Below are 22,534 nucleotides of genomic sequence, written 5' to 3'. Positions count from 1 at the left end.
ACATCCATCATTGGTTATATTTTCACAATCCATTTATTCAATATTGTAACTGTTGATATCTTCTTCGATATATTTGGTCAAACTTAAAGAAAAATTTGAACGGCTTTATACTCCATCTATTTTAGGGCGGAGAGAGTAATAAAAATGACTGTGTGCACAATTGATGCCGAGGGTTTTATCCGTCTTTTCGAAAAAATTCTAAAAGCATGCGTGAAATGTGAACGTGTGAACCCACACTGTATCCACCCTAGAAAAAACCGTGTTCATAGTACTAGCACTGAAAGCCGTTGCCCCGGCGCATCTCAGTTTCTATAAATAGAAACCGGGGCTGCACAGCAATTGGCACCAGTCCACATTGCCAAAGCAATCATCAGTGTATCAGCGCGTAGGGCCATTAACAAACTCGAGTGCATCTTCACATATGGCCCCACCTGCGCAATGCTTGGACACGGTCACCGGTGCAACCGGCCAGAATGGCACCGTGCCAGTGATAGGGCACACGCCGGAGAAGAAGATGCAATGCCCCAACCTGCTTGACGCCGACGAGTTCCGGCGCCAGGGTCACCAGGTAATCGACTTCATAGCCGAGTACTATGGCGGCATGGGTGACTACCCCGTGCACCCCAGCGTCACCCCCGGCTTCCTCCGCAACCTGCTTCCCTCGGAGGCGCCGTCCCGTCCGGAGCCGGACGCGTTCAGCTCCGCGCTCAAGGACGTCCGCGACATCATCCTCCCAGGCATGACGCACTGGCAGAGCCCCCGCCACTTCGCGCACTTCCCGGCGTCGAGCAGCACCGTTGGCGCCCTCGGGGAGGCGCTCACCGCGGGCATCAACGTGGTCCCCTTCACGTGGGCCGCTTCGCCGGCCGCCGCTGAGCTCGAGATGGTGGTGGTGGATTGGCTCGGCAAGGCACTGCACCTTCCGGAGAGCCTCCTCTTCGCCGGAGGCGGAGGGGGCACGATTCTTGGCACCTCGTGCGAGGCCATACTCTGCACTCTCGTCGCTGCAAGGGACCGGAAGCTCGCTGAGATCGGCGAGAGCAGGATCTGCGACCTCGTCGTCTACTGCTCGGACCAGACCCACTTCGCCTTCCGCAAGGCAGCACGCATTGCCGGCATCAAGCGTGACCACTGCCGCGCGATACACACGTGCCACGGGGACATGTTCGCGCTGTCGCCCACAGAACTGCAGGCCGCCATGCAGGCCGACGTGGATGCCGGGCTTGTGCCCCTGTTCTTGTGCGCCACGATCGGGACGACCCAGACCACTGCCGTCGACCCCATCGGCGAGCTCTGCGCCGTGACTGCGCCGCACGGAGTGTGGGTCCACGTGGACGCGGCATACGCCGGCTCCGCGCTGGTCTGCCCGGAGTTCACCTACGTGATAGACGGCGTGGAGGCCGTGGACTCGTTCAGCATGAACGCCCACAAGTGGCTCCTCACCAACAACGACTGCTGCGCCATGTGGGTGAAGAAGCCGAGCGCACTGGTGGCGGCGCTCGGGACCGAGCAGGAGTACATCCTCAAGGACGCCGCGTCGGAGGGCCACGACGTGGTGGACTACAAGGACTGGAACATGACGCTGACACGCCGGTTCCGCGCGCTCAAGATGTGGCTCGTGCTCCGCTGCTACGGCATCCAGGGCCTGCGCGACCACATCCGCTCCCACGTGCGCATGGCTGAGGCGTTCGAGGAAATGGTGAGAGCTGACGAGAGGTTTGAGGTTGTGACTGACAGGACGTTCGCGCTGGTGTGCTTCCGGCTTCGCCCGCAGGACAAGTTCGGCGGTGAGAAGACGGCCAACGACCTCAACCGAGGCCTCCTGGAGGAGGTGAACGCGGTCACGTCCGGCCCCTACATGAGCGCCGCAAACGTAGGCGGTATGTTCATGCTAAGGTGTGCCGTGGGGAGCACGCTCACGGAGGAGCACCATGTCGACGATGCATGGAAGGTTGTGCAGGATCGGGCCTCGGTGATCCTTCGTAAGATGGAGATCATCTACACCTCTAAGTAACCTACGAACTTGCAGAAGATGAACTTTGGTTCAAGGCTCACCTCAATAATTAGGCGGGCCACCGAATCATGCATGAGGATTGTACTTCGCGAATAGAGCTGCCCATGTATCTCGTGTAATGTACTACTACTTGCTTTTGTTACGTCTGTATTTGAAACTATTGTCTACATTTTTTACCCTTTTCACTAAAGGTTGCATAATAATTGAGATGTAAGGTGATATACACCTATTTCGACGGTTATATACATAAAGTGATCATATATTGTTTGTATACTGATTATGTGTTCCTGCTTCATTGTTTTTGTTGTATTTCCACTACATCCCTTACATTATTGCATCGCGTGTTTCTGCAAATAATGTATACATTGATGTACATTAATCACACAAACATTGTATTGGCAAACTCTTATACATTGGCGTACCACTACTGCAGATCGGTGCTTTTAAGCCCTACCTATCACACACAATATCGTCGAATTATGTCCGATGAAGTCATCACACGCGTTACAAAAATGAAATTGTGTGCCTCAAAGTGAAAACCTATGTGATGGTCACCACATCATGCTTGATTGGGGAAGGAAAACTTTGTGTGATTCTATGCACATGGTTCTATCGACAGTAAATGATAAATGAACAAAGGTTCGTGGGTTGTTAATTACAAGAAATATTTAAAACATACATAGAGACTATGCGTAAAACAATTAAATGATCATCATGTAGTTCTTATTGTCATGTTTGCAAGCGTTGTGGCGTGATCGGAAGGCCTCCTCTATTTTTACAGAAAGGACACACGTCCTCGTGTCAATGATCTGCTGCATCGTGACCTAGGGCACCCTCTGTTGTTTATAATCCAAGTCTCCTCTCCTTTTAGTTTTCACTCTCTTCGGCCATGCACCAAGCTCATCTCCATGATAGGACACTCCATCAAACCCTCTCTTCTCTACCTTCACTCATTCATGCTGACGGGACCGCAGCAACCTGACGCGTTCGACCCACGGCATAGTGAACATCCGACCATTTATGGTTCCGCTAAGTACGCCCTGTCATCAGATGACTGGTCTCCCGTGTCGTTGTGCACGACAGTACAGCCGGTTGTCGATCTAATGCTGGTGATAGGATTGATCTGCCCTATAGCTGGGTCTCCCGCACTTCCCTGCATGGTTGTTGACCTGCATTTTTGTTACGGCACATTCAAAAGCTTACTGGCGGGGATTTGGATTTCATCTGGAAAAAAGATTTGGCCGAAATTCACCCATTTCATTCGTTCGGCCTTATTCAAACTTTCCCATGGTCTAATATAACCAACAGATATTCCCTAGTGATATAAAACCTGGAGCGAGCCTTTCCTAACCCGAACATTTTACTCATTTCCACTCCTGTGTACGGCGCTGCAGAGGCAGGGCAGCACCGCCTCTGCCCAGCCTCCTGCCCTCCTCTTCCTCCAGCACTCATCAACTACCTCCAACCATCCTCCTCCAGTGCTCCACATCCTAAGGACTCCTCCTCATTCTTCTGTTTCCCAAGGAGTGTGAAGACAGGATTGTGACAGTGCCTGTGCATTATTATTTCCGTTCAAGTCTAGTCTATAATGTTTTGATGCATCGATTGTATAACTTTTACATGTATATTTTGTCAAAGATTCTGCTATACATGTTTTGCTTTTGTTTATATCATAATTTTGGGAAATCTTCGGTTAGTTTTCGTTCAAAATTTCAAATTTCGGTTTGTCATTTTCGTCCGAAATTATCTGAAAAACTGAATTTCGCCTAGGCCCGGTAGAATTTGCAAAACAAAATCCAAAACCTTTTGGTGGTGTGGCTTCTTTTTGACACGCCCCATATTTGTGGGACCAAGTGTACTGACAAGGCACAACTTAGTGGTGGCGTGCGACTTCTCTACACGCCACATGTCTTTAGACTAGTGGTGGCGTGTAGAAAGCTGGCATGCCATTAATAACTTTTGCCTATATAAGTGTTGGCAGCCGCTTTCCTTGTCCCTAGAAAAGTCCACTTCTTTTCTCCATCAATAACTTTTTCCCTAGCTTGGTCCTCTTAGATTTTGTTCTTCATCTCCTAGCTATGTGGGCGGTAATGGACCCTTGTAGATTGGCACAAGCCCCACGGGGAGCCCACGTCGGCCGAGGGTGTGGAAATAATGGGGATCCACCGCCTTGGCCTAGCTCCCCTCTGCCCCTGTTGGCTCGGCCATGAGCTCACCTCCGTGGCCTATGTAGCCAGCCGTGTCCAACGAATCATCCTACTATGACAGCACGTTCATTCGATACCACAACAAATCCTACACCACGGCGTTGAAGTGGCCCGGAATGCGGCGACGACACCCGTGCTAATTTAAGGCTGCCAATGCCCTCCTAAAAATAAAACTTCGTACACAACATGGAATCCAGAATGAGAGTTCTTCATCTGCGCTGGCCATGAAAAGGTATATAACAGAAAACCATCACAGTTTCAGAAAATTGGCACACGCATCCAAATCTAGCATTGCTCACATCATTATATACATGTCTGAAGAAACGAGGAGTCTCTTCTCATACATAGATATGGGTCGATCTCGTTACAAAATATGTAAGGGAATTGCTAGAGTTCTAACATGGACCATTGAGACAGGAGCTAGATGAGATGCAAGTCAAAAATGATGAGATGCAAGCCCAAGTAACGAGATGCGGCTAGCTGAACAAATTTAAGAAGCTTCATTATGCACTTTTAGCTTGTCTTTTGATTGGGCTCATTCTCACAGCTGGCTGATACCAATATTTCTTTTGTGGGAGTCATTGTTGTGATGATGTTCTTAGTTTAGACAATTAGCTAGATCGACCAACAAATCAGCAATTATTGTCTAGCCTTCAGGCATGCACTATGTGTTCTTAGTAATATATATGTATCCAGATCGAGTTAACAAAAATAAAAAATCATTAATTAAACATTAAGGTGAATAAAACCTAAATTTGAAATGCACAGGAGTTCGTGCCGGAGCGGTTCATGGAAGGAGCCATGGATGCTGCTTGCGACTTCAAGGGGAATGACTTCTGTTACTTGCTGTTTGGGTCTGGGCGAAAGATATGCCCGGGCATAACCTTCGCCGCCGTCACTTTCGAGATCATTCTGGCAAAACTCATCTACCACTTCAATTGGGAGCTGCTGGAGGGGTCCCCGGCGTCGATATGACGGAGGAATATGGGATCGATGTGCATCGGACCAAGAAGTTGCTTCTTATCCCACGCGTGGCTCACGGCCTCTAGTGTGATTCCATTTCGCAGTGCCAGTAATATTTATAATAAGTCACTTTTGATATTCATCATCCACCTGTTTTTTTTTTCTTCAGAGTTATAAGCAGCCTGCTATAGCACCGCTAAAGCTTTTGGAGAGCCCTCCCATTAAGCTATGCCCTTTGGACATTATGCTGAGAATGACACTAATTTTCGCTATAGTGCTAAATTTGGAGTCATTTATAGCGCCGATACACAGAGGAGGAGCGCAAGTGATTTTGATCAAGTCAGCCATCTGCCTTATTATTCTTCATTCTTGTTTTTGTATAATGTGCATTAATTCAAATCTTGGTTATTGAATTAGGATGTCTGATCAGTGCTCGGATTTTTATGTCTGGACATGTGTATGTCAAGTATATATATATGACTAGTAGAATGTCCCTGCTGCCACGGGGCTTTTAATTTTTTTTTGTTGCATCTATAAACATAATGCATGTCAGCTTTCGCATGTATAAAAGAATAGACTCGGAAAATAATTGAACTCCACTTCACTCACAATGCATTTTGATATAAAAATGTAATTCGACGATGTGTACATAGAAACAAGGAATAATCCAACTAATTATCTTTTACAAACTAAGATCTACTTGATGCGCTTAAGATGTTCCTGTGCAATGCCAGGAATGCTTTGTCTTTGGCTTCATTCGCAAGGTACGTTGTCACTCTTGCAATCCACATCGAATATCCTGAGTCTGTGAGACTTTTTGAAGCTTCTGGTGAAGGTTGTATGTTGTGCCGAATATTGTCGATGTTACACTTGCGTCATCTGGTGTCAAGCTGCAAACAATGGTGGAGTTGGCACTCTGCCCGCCTCGTAGGCTACAGGAGTCTTTGTGCTTATGTTGGCATGAGCGACCAACTTATTGGAACTGACAGAGGTGTTCGATGGTATGCTGGGTCGATGCTCGTTGCGCAGGCACCATTGGTGGCCAAAGATGGGATCCATAGTGTTAGAGCATCTCCAGCCGTTGGCCCCTCCAGGAGGCATAAAAATCGCCATCTGGGGGCGAGCCGGCGGTAGAATCGGCGCTGGGGGCGGTTGGGCATCCAGCCGTCGCCCCCAGGCGCCGATATCGGCTCATTTGCGGCCGCATTTCGGCCCAGATAAATAGAAAAATGGCCCGATATCAGCGAGAAACGGCCCATATTCGGCATGTTTCGGCGTGTTTCGGCGTTGATTTCTCAACATAAATATATTTTTTCGCATAATTCATCACTGAAAATCAAATAATTCAACAAAATAGTGCAACAACAAATAGTTCAATACAAATTATATAGTTCAACAAATAAAAACTCATCACACGTTGAGCTATGCGTCGCCCTTGATCCTCCATATGTGCTCCACCAGATCCTACTGCAGTTGATGATGCACATGTGGGTCTTGGATCTCCTGACGCATACTGAGGTAGGCAGTCCAGGTTGCCGGTAGCTGGTGATCAACTTCGGCTAGAGGACCCTGCCTGTAGTATGGTTCAGTTTCAAACACTGGCTCTTCCTGCTCGCTCTCGATGATCATGTTGTTCAAGATGACACAACAAGTCATGATCTCCCACATTTGATCTTTCGACCAGGTCTGAGCAGGGTACCGGACAACAGCAAATCGAGATTGGAGCACACCAAATGCCCGCTCGACATCCTTCTTGCAAGCCTCCTGCACCTTGGCAAAGTGGGACTTCTTGCCTCCTGGCACAGCGTTTGAGATAATCTTCATAAATGTAGACCATCTCGGATAGATGCCATCCAGCTAGGTAGTACCCCTTGTTGTAGTGCCGCCCATTGACCTCGAAGTTCATCGGAGGAGAAGGACCTTCAACAAGCTTGGCAAAGACAGGGGAGCACTGCAGCACGTTGATGTCATTGTGAGTTCCTGGCATACCAAAGAATGAGTGCCAAATTCAGAGGTCATGCCACCGCCTCAAGTACCACACTGCAACCGCCTTTGGCGCCTTTGTACATCCCCTGCCAAGCAAATGGGCAGTTCTTCCATTTCCAATGCATGCAGTCGATGCTTCCAAGCATCCCAGGAAATCCTCTTGCTGCGTTCTGTGATAGGATCCGAGCAGTGTCTTCCGCATTGGGTGTTCGCAAGTATTGCGGTCCAAACACTGCCACCACTGCCTGACAGAACTTGTAGAAACACTCAATGGTGGTGGACTCGGCCATGCGCCCATAGTCGTCGAGTGAATAACCGGGAGCTCCGTATGCAACAATCCTCATCGCTGTCATGCACTTCTGGATTGAGGTGAATCCAAGTTTGCCGGTGCAATCCATCTTGCACTTGAAGTAGATGTCGAACTCCCGGATGGAATTCACAATCCTGAGGAAAAGCTTTCGGCTCATCCGATAACGGCGCATAAATGTTTTCTTGCCGTGCAGTGGAGCGTCGGCGAAGTAATCGGAGTAGAGCATGCAGTAGCCTTCGAGACGATGCTGGTTCTTTGCCTTGATCCACCCTGGCGCCGAGCCACCTCGCCGCGGCTTTTCATTGCTCGCCAGCAGGCTGGCGAGGGCGGCGAGGACCATGAGATGTTCCTCTTCCTGGACGTGGGCCTCGGCTTCCTCCTCCAGCAGCGCGGCGAGCGCCTCCTCGTCGTCCGAGTCCATTGCCAAGGCAGGCAAATCGCCAAACACCTTGTGGGCGCGGTGGGCGCGTACCCACCACTACAACGCCCCTCCGCGGCTGGAGACGCCGGAAAAATCGCCTAGCCGGTGATGGAAAGGCTGCCTCGTCGAAACCTCTGCTCTTTTTCCGGCGAGGATGGGATATCTAGCGGTGGCGGGCGGCGGGCGGCGCCGGGATCAGCCGGTTGGCGGCAGAGCGCGCGGGGGGTGGGAGGCGAATCTGGGAGAAAGACTTGACTTTTTGCCTGACGGTATGGGCCAAACGTGCTTTTTCCCTTGCGCCGGAGCCCCCGAGCGCCCCCGAGTGTGCCGGGTTCGGCCTGCGATCGCCGTTCCCAAAAACGGGCCGATCCGGCGGATTTCGGCGTCTTGGGGGCGCGACTGGGGCGTTTTTTGGCACCGGCGCCGAAAAAGTCGCCTGGAGGGCCTGTTGGGGGCGCGGCTGGAGATGCTCTCATGGTCGGGACAAGTGCTCAGAGAAAGGCCCCACTTGACAATTTGTGACACCTAGGTGCCTGGGCACCTTGCCTACAAACCGTCGAATTACGCTAAGATATGTGCACTTGTACTCGTACTAGAGCGTTTCATTAGGAAAGAATTATTTGCTTGATATGGACAATTAAGGCCCACGTTAGAATGGAAAGTGAGAATGAACAATTAATGGTCACATGCATAGTACGTGCACTTTTCTAGAGAGAACAAGAATTCATATTTTATTAATGTTTTATACTTTTTTGGAGAAACGTATGTCACATGGCACCATATTCATGTCATACTTTTGGAGAAAATATTTTGTGCGTACAATATCTTAGGTACATAAACATACCCAAAAAAAGAGTATATCATTATTAGGTATGTCCCTATTAAAACTATATTATTTTTTGATGCGTCTTCAAGGCATATACATGTACTACAAATGAGATTGTGTGTACACTATCTTAGGTATATGTACATACCCTATATATATTAGGTATATGTAAATTATACAATTTTTGGCTATATTTCCAGTATCAGTTATAGGTATGTCTCAACAGAATATACGTGTAATAAAAAATAGTGTTCGAGTATGTACCATCCAAATTATATCAATTTTGTTTATATCTACAAAGCATGCGTATAATGAAAAGGGGTATGCGGGTATGACATCTTAGGTCCACATACACACAGGAAAAATCATGTGTGGATATTGGCACGCAATGTGGATTCCTAGCGAACCAACCTGTGGTTGGATGGTTAGAGACTCAGAGGGACTGTGGTATCCCCAGCCCACCAGGGTTCAAGTCCTGGTGCTCGCATTTATTACTGGATTTATTTCAGGATTTCCAGCGATGCGCATTCAGTGGGAGGAGACGTTCCCGTCGACGACGAGGTGCCTACGGTGACTTCGTAAATTTCAAGATGATATGCCGGCCCAGTCTTTCGAAGGGGCTCATAGGGATAGGGTGTGCGTGTGTGCGTTCATAGGTGTGAGTGTATGCGCGTGTATATGAGCGCTTGCGTCTGTACTGTGTTAAAAAAATGTGGATTCCTAAAACTAAAAAGAATCGTGTGTGGGTATTTGTATGCACGAAAAAAATCATCTATGGGTATCAACATGCATATACATATATTATTTTTGCATACGTCTTCAAGGCATATACATATATACCCAAATTATTATTTTACTTTTAGGAAAAATCATGTGTGGGTATTGGCACGCAATGTGCATTCCTAAAACTAAAAAGAATTGTGTGTGGGTATTTGTTCGCACAAAAGAATCATGTGTGGGTATCTGCATGCATCATATTTTCCTAAAAGTAAAATAATAAATTGGGTCACATTTTATATTATATGGTCATCTTAATTTGTATAGAAACATTAGACGTTATAAAGTGTGACCCGGCCTTATATTATTTGGTTTGTATCTGATACCTTAAAAATCAGAGCGTACATACATACCCTCTTTGTTTGGAAAATAATCATTGCTAGGAAACAATAGTATATTTGTTTTTTGGAAAGCAATCAATGACCGTTGATGATTGTAGTGCATGCAAACAAATCTGAAAAGTCATTTTGTTGTGTATTCTACATCATGCACTACAAATGTGAGTTGCCATATAATGGGCCTAGGTGCCGAGGCACCTAGGTGCCCCAGACAATTTACCATCTCAGGAATCCTCGCCACCTAAGCCAACACCGGCATGCATCCTCTCTCTGAGTTTCTCTTTGTATATATAGCGTTTGGTTTACCATCTCAGGCAGAGGGAAGCTCGACCTTTTCATACTGAAATGAACTCAAAGATACGGCCAAAAAAGGATTAACAACAGTTGAGTTCAGCCAACACACGCCATCTCACAAAAACTTGCACTGGTGCTCGCCACGGATGCTGCTACCATATGAATGAGCAACCACCGTGTGACCCTGATGGTAAATTACATCTTAAAATAACATGCGAGTGTCGATCAGGCCACATAGTCATCCCGATTTTTCACCATCGCGTCCACGAGCTTTGACCATTTCGTGCGGAGGGTGATGATCACCATCACGCTTGTCTGGCATGCCAGCCCAGTGATTAAACCCAACCATAAGCCCTGCAAAAAGAGAAGACGACATTTGCCCATGGAAAAGTATTCAGTATTCGAGCCCCTTGTTTTTCAGAAGTTGAGCTATACATGCATGTTTGATGCATTGCGCAATGACAACTTGACAATGCACGGGGCCTGTCTTACTTACGTGAGTGTACAAGTTGAGCTTGAAGGCCAAGAGAATGGCCACCGGCATGCCAGCCAAGTAGTACGCCACCAGGTTGGTGGTCGCCGCCAGGTGCTGCCATCCACAGCCCCGCGCAACCCCTGCCACACGGCCATTTTATTCATCAATTTTGCGGAATTGTTTCGCACTAGCAGCGCATTCCAATTTATAATTTTGAATACATGATTTGAAATTATTAATTTCTCGAGCCAAGCCAAGTGATCCTTGAAGATTGCTTTAGGTAGCCCACTGATCTTTCTCACCTGACAGCACGCCCTGCGTGGAGTCGAGCACAATAGAGATCATCAGGAGCGGGGTGATGGCCGCGAACTTTGCCGCAATCATCGCGCTCCCCGTGAAGAGGCTCGCCCAGAGGCCATGGCCAATGATAAGGAGCAGGATGAACGAGAGGGCGAGGAAGACTGACAGTTTCATCGTAACCGTGACCGCGTTCTTTGCCCTGTCCACGTTACCAGCCCCAACCTCATTCGACACCCGGGTGCTGCATGCAAATGGTGGAAGCAACGTGATATAAACCACCATAATTAGTGAAGCAAGAACTGGTTCTAGCCAGCAACAACACACTAAGAACTTGGGACATGGACTATGAAAGGCCAGGCGACGTACCTCACAGCGGCACTGAACCCATAGGTGATCATGTAGGAAACGGCCTGCGTGCTTGCGCTGCATTTAGAGGAATAAATGGTACATCAAGTCCGACTGTTTCTGAAATGATGCACGAACAATAATTATGTAACAAGTTTGGTTCATCCAGACCCATACCATATGGCGATCAACGACGTGCTCACAGTGGAATTCGGCAGCAGGCCGGCGAGCAGCACGAGGAGCTCAATCGCCCAGTACTCCAAGCTGCGTCCACTCAACACAAATGTTTTTTTCCAAAGAAAAAAATGTCAGAGCTTACATCTGTCCAGACTCAAAACCAATCAGGGAACGGCATGTATATACATGTGTTGTTGACAAGTGTAAACGTACTAACCAGACCATGATGGCGGAGGGCATGGCGAGCTTGATCGTCGGTAACACGTAGTTCAAGGCGTCGGTAGAGAAGCCCTTCCATGTCTCGTCGAACTCCTTGGACCACATCACGTACGCGAGCAGCATCAGGCACGAGACCCAAAACGTGGCTGAGATGGCCAATGACGCGCCAGTGAGGCCCAATCCGACCACATTCACCAGCAGGTAGTTCAGGGCGATGTGGAGCGCAAAAGGCACCATGGAGCAGACAACAAGTGGTATGACAATGGACTGTGTCTGCAGATACCGTAGCAGGCATTGCAGGAAGGAATAGGCAAACAAACCGGGGATCTGGTATCGGATGAACACCGTTGCAGCATGGGACACCTCGGGTTCCTGATGCAGACACAACAGGATCGGCTCCGTGAACAGCCACACGATGGAGATGAGTACGGACACCATCGCTGACATGATGAGCGACGATTGCAGGTACAAGCCCAGCAGGCGGTACATCCGGGCGCCGTAGGCCTGTCCACACAGTGTCTCCATGGCGCCGTTCATGCCGGTCTGTAAGTTGCAACATTTTCCCGAATCCATCAGTAATTAAGCATGCAGCATATATTATGGAGGGTTCTATGTGTGGATAAAATTCCATCGATGCAACGGAACATTGCTCATTTCCAAAACCAAGTTATGATATTATTTGTTCTGCTTTTCCTTTTTCCGAATTGCAAGGTGAAGGATCTAGGGTGAATCATACTGTCTTCTTTAACATGGATGAAACAGAAAGAAAATGGCATCAGCTAACATATAACAAAGAGAAATTGTTAGAGAATTATGAAAAGTTGATGGAATGCTTACGAGACGGATGGAGTATGGATAGACTTGGAAGGTGGAGCGCCATATATGTGTATTATTACTATCCTCCACTTGGACGGATGGAGTATGGACATGGAAAGATCTGTAAGGTGAAGCGACATGGGCGGTAATGTCGGGGCGGCCAGTAGTGTGCACCGCTCAATGTAGCCTGGTAGAGTGGAACGTGTTGAGCCATCAATCATTGTTAATCCTCGATCAGTGATGCTGTCTACATGAAGTTTTGTTTACCAACCGATACATGTACATGCACACTAGTTCTACCCAGATATTCTGTATAAGCATATGTTTTTTACATTTCTTGTGTTTTCGTTTTACTACATTTGTGTCATGTTTGTTTGTGAATTAGGGTGGCTGACTTCGGCTGGCTGGTCTGGTGGTTTCATGACAAGGAAGGTGGGAGGTGTCCACCATATTGAAATGTTGATAGACAAAGGTAAATGTTGACTTGAAATTTTAGATATTGCAATATTTTATGTGGTTGAACGTGGCTGAGATGGCCAATGATGCGACAGTGAGGCACAATCCAACCACATTCACCAGCAGGTAGTTCACGGAGATGTGGAGCACAAACGGCACCATGGAGCAGACAACAAGTGGCACAACAATCGACTGTGCCGGTAGATAACGCATCAAGCACTGTAGGAAAGAGTAGGCGAACAGGCCGGGGACCTGGTAAAGGATGAACACCGTGGCGGTGTGGGACACCTCGGGTTCTTGATGAAGACACAACAGAATTGGCTCCGTGAACAGCCACAGGACGGAGATGAGTACCGACACCACCACCAACATGATGAGTTTCGACTGCAGATACAAGCCTAGCAGGCGGTACATCCGGGCACCATAGGCCTGTCTGCATAGTGTCTCCATGGCCACGCTCATGCCGGTCTGTAAGGTGCATCGTTTTCTTGAATCCGCCAGTAATGAAGCATGCAGGATATATCATGGAGGGTTCTATGCGCGGATAATATTCTTTTGACGCAATGGAACATTGCTCATTTCCAAAACTAAGTTATGAAATTATTTTTTCTTCTTTCTTACTTTCGAACTAGCGAAGTGACCCACGTATTTGCGTGGCTAGATTGACTATATGTACTGTTATATTTGAGATTCTTTTTTTTGCCAACTTTATGTCCTCTTTCTCACATAGTTATCTAATTTAATTTTCCACGAATTATATGTCATGTCAATAGATTGCAGTCAAAAGGCAAGTCCCGAGAAAACATGGTACTCCCTCCGTCTAGGTGAGTAAGTCATCTTAGGTTGTGCACCGTGACCAAGGAGGAGGGGAAAACGAGAGAACTTAATGTTTATTTGCTAATTAATAGCATTGCATGCAATGAACTAACCACTGCATGTCGTGTTTGGTAGTCTCAAGTTATTAAAAGCATGCACACTCCACATATCTTATTGGTTGATATGTCAAGAAACAAGAAACGAGGTAGAAGTTAATGCACCGCGCCTAAGTTATGCTTACTATCAGGCACCGGACCATACTATCATATTTCGTATTATTAAATCTAAACCACTATAATTATGATCGACTATATAATTAATGGTTGAGGTAATTAATATATGTAGTTGAATAGTTGTGGGTCATTAGGTTGTGAATTGGATTTATATTTACATAATACCAGTTCTAGATTTTATTTTCTGTCACTGGCGAAGCCAGCTGGATGAACCTGGGGTCATTGTTAAGTTTTTGGATTAATTTCTTCATATTGTATAGTAATTTCAGGTTATTTTCTGCAAAGGCTATGGGGTTAATTGACTCCAAAGTATGTACGTGGCGCCATCACTATTTTCTGTATATCGTCACATCCATTATTTTAAGTTTTGACACTATTTTTATACGTAACCTTTAATAGATACGTGGTTGTATATAAAATTTTAAATGCTACTATAATTTGAATAATCTAGGGTGAATAAAAGGGTATTAGTTTTACTTGACCCATCTAACTATTTATAGAATGCTCTTAAATATGTGTGCTTCGTTTTAACTCATTACAGCTCCTACATGTCTCAATTGCCCTTTGTTGATTTTTATTATGTAATTCCATTTCAAAAATTCATTTATACTCCCCCGTAAACTTTTTTAAGTTTCTCACGGACAATCAAACTTTTTTTTTGAATCTAAACACACTCTACTTTATTGATTATAAAAGTTCATAGGAATACAATGTAGATCCGGTGGATTAAGGAGCCACACATGGCGTCCTAAAAAAGGTCTAGAGTATGGTTAGCGAGGCTATCTGCCTCAAGATTAGTTTCTCACTGACAGTCAAATGCCCATGCAAACACATATAGCCGTCACATGTACACCGGCCGTACCACGTGGCCCAACACTAGATGTGGCTAATTCATTTTTTTATCTGCCTTGAATCGGTAGTTATGCCATAGGGCCTGCCTAAATAGGTAGTTATGCCATAGTTGATTCCCTTAAGATAGGAAACAATATTTCCATATGGAGTTTTTCTTCACATGGATTCTGATTGCATGACTTTTTTTTACGGGAGGACTCTTATAAGCTAACGTACATGTTATTAGTTCCTGTAAAGTACACATTCTTTGTTATTTGCCAGTTATGTGTCGGATTCAAAAAAGTGTATACGCGATATTGTTCTACCTAATTTTATGTGGTTGAAAACAGATGTTGTATTCTCTGGCATGCAAATAATTTTTTGAGCCTTTTCGACTTGTTGTATTAGTACGACCCACATCAGATTTTTCTGTGTTAACACCGGATGTTGCCTATGCTACCACAGTTTCTTATGAATTATTGCATTTTGTTGGAGGTGTCGCATACATACAATAAATGCGTTGGGATTATTCAAAATGTTGCAATATTTTCTTTATTCACAATATTTTGTTGAACCACATGAAAATATGTTGCAACATTATTGCGTATGTGCAATATAAGTGTGGTGTACGAAATTCTTATATTGCCATCTTTGTAGATCATGATGTTGTAGAAACTTTCCAGATCTGGTGGAACTGTATTTCGCATGTTGCTACTAGTGTGAGATGATCGATCATACCCGGGGATCGCACCTAGTTTTACGGGGCATCTACATGGCCAACAAAAGTCCAAGCTACTACTCATGTTCAACAAGACAAAGATGAAGAAAGGGCTAAAATGATGAATCAAAGGATAGAGCGGTATATATAAGAGATTACAAGCCAACTAGACCTATTACAATACGACTAGGACTAGATAACTTGAGAGCCAAGTAATAGTCTAACAAAATGTGTTGTGTAGAAGCGGGTTGGGCAAACTCTCGTGCCGCCCGAGTTGAATTTCGGGCCATATATGCTCAAAGCCGAAAATGCTAAATCTACGAAGAGCATAAGCAAGCTTACAAAACCTTCCAAACTAATCTAAACATCCACCCCCCCTCTGAATTTCAGGGGGTGGCCCCTCCGTCCCCTAAACACCAATCCTAATCCTCCAAGTGTTTACTACGTACACTTATGTAGTTACTTTACGTAAGTCTAGCATTGCCCGCTCAAAGCTATGCGGTCAGAGGGGTTCATGCCCTTTGCTTCCGATTATCCTAGCTGGACTAACCCTGGGGTTTTTAGAAGGAGGTGTATACCTACCAAGAATGAATACTTTAGAACATGCACACCAAGATCAAGATGAAGGGCAGCAGCTACCAACGAAGACCGCTAACCCCTTGAATCATATACTAGAATATTAGTAGATCCTATATAGACACCCAGTCTAGATCGTGAACGTTTTATACCCGGCGACTGGACTCACAACTCATCGGACATGCCACTGTGCACCCGATTGTAATTTCTCTCTAATATAATCTCATATAAGCCCGAGTAGAGTGGTTACTCGCCATGTGACGGCCCAAGCCTGGGCACTTCTGGCTTCTGTACATCTATTAACATGGTGTGACTTCCCATTGTAATACAAATCCACATATGTTCATTATATTGTTGTTTGGTACATCGGAAACTGCGCTTCGTTACAAGGAAGCGCACAATTACTCAAAAGAGGAAGAATCTGAAACTTGCGGAATAGGAAAAGAGGCCTCTTTCTCCAAAAATCCTAGAAGTGATAGACTACTAAATAGTAGATCAGATCAAGACACCCCATTTAGATCGTCGGACAGGCTATTGTAGTCCCCATTATAGCTTGTCTCTACTATAATATCATATATAAGTTGGAATAAGGCGGAAGTCCCCTTCTGCTTGCGAGCTCAAATGAGCTCGCGATGAACAGACACCGAAAATTTCTGAATTTTTTGGTGGCAAACTTTGACAAATGTTCTATTTGCTTGCAAATTTTCATGATGAAATGACATCCGTGAAAGTCGCGGGAAAAAAAATTAAGTGCTCCAAAATGCTTTCAAAAGTAGCATTTTTCAGAGCTTGGATTTTTTTTGGCACTACTTCCACGAATGTGATTCCAGGATGAAACTTTGTAAGAACTTAGAACATTTGTAAAAGTTTGCCAAAAAAATCTGAATTTTTTGAACTTTCTTTCAATATTTGTTGGTTTCACTGTTCATCCGGGTGAAATGTGCTCGTGAGCAGTAACTTCACGTCCGGAATAGGGTTGTTACTCGGCACGTGAGGGCCCGAACCTAGGTAAAGCTTTGTGCCCCATGTAAATCTAGTAACGTGAGGTGACATCCCACAACCATACAAATCCACTACATTCACCATACTGTCATTTGGTAAATCCAAAACACCGTCGACAAATTGTCTAATAGTAGGAACTCCATTACGTGGAGGGATATGTGTGCTAGCATGCCATGGATTATGAGCCTACTCCTCTTACCTAGTCCACCCACTACTACATATTCGAACACTACAATCCGCTCATGGCTGACCGCCTATGACCACGCGTTAGTGATGAGGGTTAACACTGACCGGCCAGCTCAGGGGCGTCAGTGATGTGCCTCTCATGACCGATATAGGTATTTAACCATGCATCAGTGATGAGGATTAACACTAAATAACCAGCTTATGGGCGTCAGTGATGTGCCTCGATATAGGTACTTAACCATGCACCGTGCGCAAGCGGGAGCTATGTGCACTGAGCTGCCCTTTTTTTATTGATGAGTTGTTCTTTCGCCTCGATCGGACAAAATGTTATCGTAGACTGTCCATCATACATTGCTAGTCCATGAAAATTATTCATCATTGACCCTCATAATTAGTGTACAATCACTGGTATTTGTACAAAAGATTTTTCGGCCGTTTTCAGGCGTTGATGAACGAGAATGTGAAAATAAGACGCATTCATGCTTCGTCGATTTCCAGTGCATGTGTGAGTTCCGAATGAGCAACATTGAACGATGGCACGGCGGCGCCATCAGGCTAACGGCGACGATTCCCATAAAATCCGATAAAACTAATTCTTGGGCTAGATAAAAATGGTGCTCGCTACCTCATTCGCTCTCAGCTTCTCCAATCATCTCTCCTCTTCATTTCTCCCAATCCATCTGAGAACGTATCCATTTCGTCCAGCCACTCCGTCACCACATTGGAAGACAAGGAGGAGGACCGCACCGCTAAGCTCGTGACCCACAGAGTCTGGACCGAGAAGGAGGTAAAACTAGCGGTGGAGGCCATGAAAGCTGATGAGGAAGTGGAGAAGCCCTCTTTGAGCAAGCCAACGCCGATGGGTTGGCAAAGGCGATGGACGGTATGGCCCTGCCCGCCAAATGCCCTCTCTTTTGGCTAGAGGAAGTGACCAAGGCCTCCACCTATTTGAGCCGTCCCCGCAAGAGGAATAAATTAGTAGTTTTTATGTTATTTTTTATAGGGATTGACTATTCGTCACCCAGGGTGAGGAATAGTTATTCTTCACCCCCCCCCTCCTCTATTTTGATATCAACACTGTAAAAAATATTTTATGTTACGTAAAATTAAAAACGTAAAAACATAGTGTAAAATGTACATAAAATGCAATTCTTCTAGTCTTATGACCTATATTTTTGTTTTCTGGCGCCAAATTTTACATAGTGAATCAATATGAATGTAATTTTTTATATACCAAATGTAATTTATTTATGAAATGATCGTAAGATTTACCTGGGTGAATAGTAATACTTTTACTATTCATCACCCCGGGTTTTCATAATAATTAGTATTAGCAGTGATGGCTCAACCCGTTAGCTCTTTATTAGAAAAGAATTAGTGCTAATTATTGCTTGATATGGACAATTAATGCCGAGATGAAACAAGATACTAGAGAATGATCAGCAATTAACGGTCCATTCCATGCATGCTCCATGGTATGTGCCCAACTTTATGTGCATACCCATCCTATTTCTCTACATACCCCCAGATGTGAGATTTGTACCCGGGGAGTAGGAGGTTGACTGGTTTGGATCGGGAGTCTGGACTCACCGAAGAAAATCTAGTGCCGAGGAGGTTTAGATGGATGGATACAGATGATGGCGAAGCGAGGGCGAGTCGGGGTGGCGATGCCAACACGAGAGCGCGGCCGGCCATGCATGGTGGGCGGCAGCGGGAGGTCCAGCCTGTGATTCATGGATGGTGGGCGTGTGGATGAGAAAGAAGCCGGAGGAACTGGAAAGGAGGATGCCCAAAGATTTAAAAAATCCGGCTCATTTTATTTCAAGCGCGTGACTATAGACAAGTATTTAAACATATCCGAATTCGTGGTCAGAGTCAGATGAATTAGTGCCTACAGTTGGTGCCGACAAATATACAATGATATCTTGGGAAATTATGGCCACTGACGACCATGTGCTGCCTGTGTATGGGCAAAGCTTGGTTCCATTAGTTGTAACACATAACCCCTACAACAGTTTTATCTCCTAGAACGATTTTGGAGATTCAAAGAACATACTCCCTCTGTTACAGTTACAGTCTATGTGTTATGCGTATCTTTAGGCTGTACTGCACGATGCGCTACAGCAGAGGATCCTAACAAAAGATTAGATAGTCAATTTGATTGATGAAAAGCGAGTTATATGTAATCAAACATATATTATTAGAAACTGTTGTGTACTAGAAACTTCAGTTTGTATGACCAGCACGTTGTACTCCCTCGTTTACAAGTATGTGTGCGATAAGATGCGGATATATTCATGGGGAAACAGAAACGAGATCTATATGACCAGCACGTATAGAAACTGTTGTACGGGATATGTTTCAGCTAATGTAACCAAACATCACACACATACATATACCGATTGTCGCACCATCAAGCATCTATACGATTGTACAATCAAGCATCACACACACACACATGTATACAGCGGTGCAATTAGTATAAGCGTGATGGAAATTAAGAGGGTGCGATACCAGTACGTACAACGAAGGCGTAGCCGGTGACGGTGGCCCAGGAGTTGCCGAGGGTGGCGCCGGCGAGGTGGACGTTGCCGAGGTGGCCGGAGAACATCACGGACACCAGCGGGATGGCGTAGTAGGACATGTTGGTCAGGACCATCGGCAGCGCGAACTGTAGCTGCGCCCAGGCCTCCTCCGTGTCGATCAGGCGGCGCAGCCACGCCGGCGAGCCCCGCTTTACCTCACCGCATTCGCTGGAGTGCTCGCGCGCGCCGAGCAGCGGAGCGGAAGACATGTCGCCGGCCGGCTGGCCAGATTAAACGGGAGGGGAGGGGCTAGCTTAGTTTCGTGGTTGGTGGTGCTGGTCGCGATGGGGATGGATGTGGTGGCCATCGACGGGTGTGATGCGGCGGCAATATATGGGCGTACGTATGTGTGAGAGGAGCAGCAGCCATGACTTGCACGTTTCTCCCGACGTCCCTGTAGCTAGCGCGTGGAACGCGCGGTGGTGGGCTTGCTGGATGAAAATTGGTTCAATAATGCGGTGTTTGCCACTCTCAAATTTATTTTTGGAGTTTGCTAAGCAGTGGACATTTATTAAATGAGGTTTAGTAGATCTCATCTACTACGCGAAGAGAGTAACGGCATCTTCGAGGGGGGCCCTCAAACCTTTCCGGACTGTAGTGCTCGGACCACTTTGCCATCTAACGGGTGTCCATTTAGTAGTCAGGACGTACGGATTCCGGTATCCAAGAGACAAACATGAGGAGATTTGTCGGAGTCTAGACATGCGCTTGATCAATCACAAGGATGGTCCCTCTCTTCTTTCTCTCCTCTCAACCGCACATGCATGGTCTGCATTTTCTCTCTCTCCTTCTAACCGGACACTAAACCACAAATATCCCATCACGTGTATAGTTTCCACATACTTTTTCTCCTCCCAACCGAATACTTTATGATTATCATTGGATGGCTCCCTCCTGCATCATGTCCGCGGATCAGGTCCGGACATAAAAACGGACATATACCAAAGACATTTGCTGGTCAGCCTTGGAGATGCTTCGAGTGGACATCATAGGATTTTTCTTTTGATTTTTATTTCTCTTCTACTCCCTCCGCCTGGAATTACTTGTCGTGGGAATAGATGCATTTTAGTTCTAGACTGGATACATCCATTTCTATCCATTTCTGCGACAAGTAATTCGGAAAAGAGAGAGTATTATTTCATATTTATTTGTTTAACTATATCATATTTATTTTTTACAAAATACATTGATTTAGTTACACAGGTCGGCGTGCATGGGAAATTGGTGGACTCTACAAGGAGGAAAATGGGTCAAATCAGACGGCAACGAGGGCTAACCTCATGGTGACTTGCGGACATAGCGCTCAAGGGCTTGTAGCTATTTTCTTTGCAAATGTTAGCGACACAATCACAATCCATGAATATCTAGTGGTAGATATCGATTATCAGCTCTTGATAAAGGCACAGAACAAGTTTTCCCACTAAGAACGGTCAAACAATCAACCCGGGAACCAAATCAAATTCCAACCCCTTCCATTTTATACACCTGTGAGATCCTTGATCGATGCATAAAAGAAGAAGAAATGGCAGAGCCATGGCCTGGATCGCTACTTCTCCACAAACGTGTTCCTGGAGAGCCTGCTTCTTCTCCCGTACGTTGGACTCCGTAACGAACACCCTTATCTGTCAGCTCTGGCATGACATCATTAACGCACGCACAATGGAGATGTTTAGTCTTACTAAAGTCATCTCGTAGAACTTCTACAAAGCCATCTCCTATGTCTCGGACGACTTGTCATCATTGTCGTTGATGGGGAGTCGTACCGAGCTGTGGAGGACCTCTGAGCGGCAAAATTTCGTGTTTTGACCCTTTTTGCTAACAAATTCAGGATCTGACCCCCGTTTGAAAAAATTTCGGGATCTGACCCTTTTGCCTACCGCCAGGGGTGGTGGCGGTAGGTTTGCATGTGCTACCGCCATGGGCTATGGCGGTAGGTCCCTTGACAGCGACTAACGGCCGTCGGCGCGTGTTGACGTGGAAAAGGGCCTACCGCCATTGGCGGTGGCGGTAGGGTACTGAAGCCTACCGCCAGCACCTCTGGCAGTAGGGTCCTGGGTGGTGGATAAGGGGCTGGTTTATGGGCCCCACCACCACTCTTCTTCCCCACTCATCTTCTTCCCCGTGCTCAGCCCCTCTCCCCCCTCTCTCCCCTCACAAACCCCCCCAGATCCCCTCCATTTGTTTGAGATTTCACCGGTGGATCCGGAGCATTTTCATCACCCAAGGTACCTCCCCCATTTCCCGTCCTTTTGATTTGTTGAGATCTTTGTTTTGTGTTGATTTGGTCAATTTATTGCAAACCCTAGGTGTTGATCTTGTTGTGTGCATTTATGATGCATTTATGGCTAGGGTTAGGGTTATGTTAGGGGTTAGGGTTAGGGTTAGAGTTTTAGTTATTATGTTGGGGGTTATGGTTAGGGTTAGGGTTAATGGTTAGGTTAACTTGACTATAAATAGTAGTTATTTGTCCAATTTGTGCAAAATTTAGTTTATTTGTCCATTTGAGTTGGTTGGATGACATATATGGATTGATTTTATTGTTTCCAATTTCTTAGATGCATAAGCTCGTAAATGTTCATTATTTGGACAAGACGACATTTATGCTTGGAAATGACGATGAAGGGGAAGTGGCTATGGTTTTTGACACGAGTCCAAGCTTTGAT

The 22,534-nt window shown here is 45.9% G+C and overlaps 2 protein-coding genes across 4 annotated transcripts; one reads left to right on the top strand and one right to left on the bottom strand.

Annotated features, from left to right (window-relative positions):
- Positions 1-349: 349 nt before the first annotated feature.
- On the top strand, positions 350-2,294 carry LOC141040055 (tyrosine decarboxylase-like). Its single transcript, XM_073506694.1, has one exon. The coding sequence runs from the start codon at positions 422-424 to the stop codon at positions 2,012-2,014; it is 1,593 nt and encodes a 530-aa protein (XP_073362795.1). The 5' UTR covers positions 350-421; the 3' UTR covers positions 2,015-2,294.
- A 7,607-nt stretch (positions 2,295-9,901) lies between these two features.
- Positions 9,902-20,185, bottom strand: LOC141040024 (protein DETOXIFICATION 19-like). Of its 3 annotated transcripts, none has more exons than XM_073506692.1 (8): positions 19,811-20,185; positions 11,973-12,195; positions 11,651-11,798; positions 11,434-11,520; positions 11,278-11,334; positions 10,914-11,152; positions 10,633-10,751; positions 9,902-10,490 (listed from the first exon to the last, which is right to left on the bottom strand). In XM_073506692.1, exons 1-8 carry the CDS (start codon positions 20,078-20,080, stop codon positions 10,362-10,364), a joined length of 1,272 nt encoding a protein of 423 aa, XP_073362793.1. In that variant the 5' UTR covers positions 20,081-20,185; the 3' UTR covers positions 9,902-10,361. The 3 variants fall into 3 exon arrangements, with proteins under 3 accessions (XP_073362793.1, XP_073362794.1, XP_073362792.1); XM_073506693.1 differs by adding an exon at positions 12,490-12,655 and having other exon boundaries at positions 11,651-12,195; positions 19,811-20,029; XM_073506691.1 differs by having other exon boundaries at positions 11,651-12,195.
- Between the last annotated feature and the right edge of the window lie 2,349 nt (positions 20,186-22,534).

Source organism: Aegilops tauschii, chromosome 1 (genome assembly GCF_002575655.3).
Source record: "Aegilops tauschii subsp. strangulata cultivar AL8/78 chromosome 1, Aet v6.0, whole genome shotgun sequence".
NCBI classification, from domain to species: Eukaryota; Viridiplantae; Streptophyta; class Magnoliopsida; order Poales; family Poaceae; genus Aegilops; species Aegilops tauschii.
Note: the sequence above shows the minus strand (reverse complement) of the source record. Positions and strands in the feature narration are given on the sequence as shown.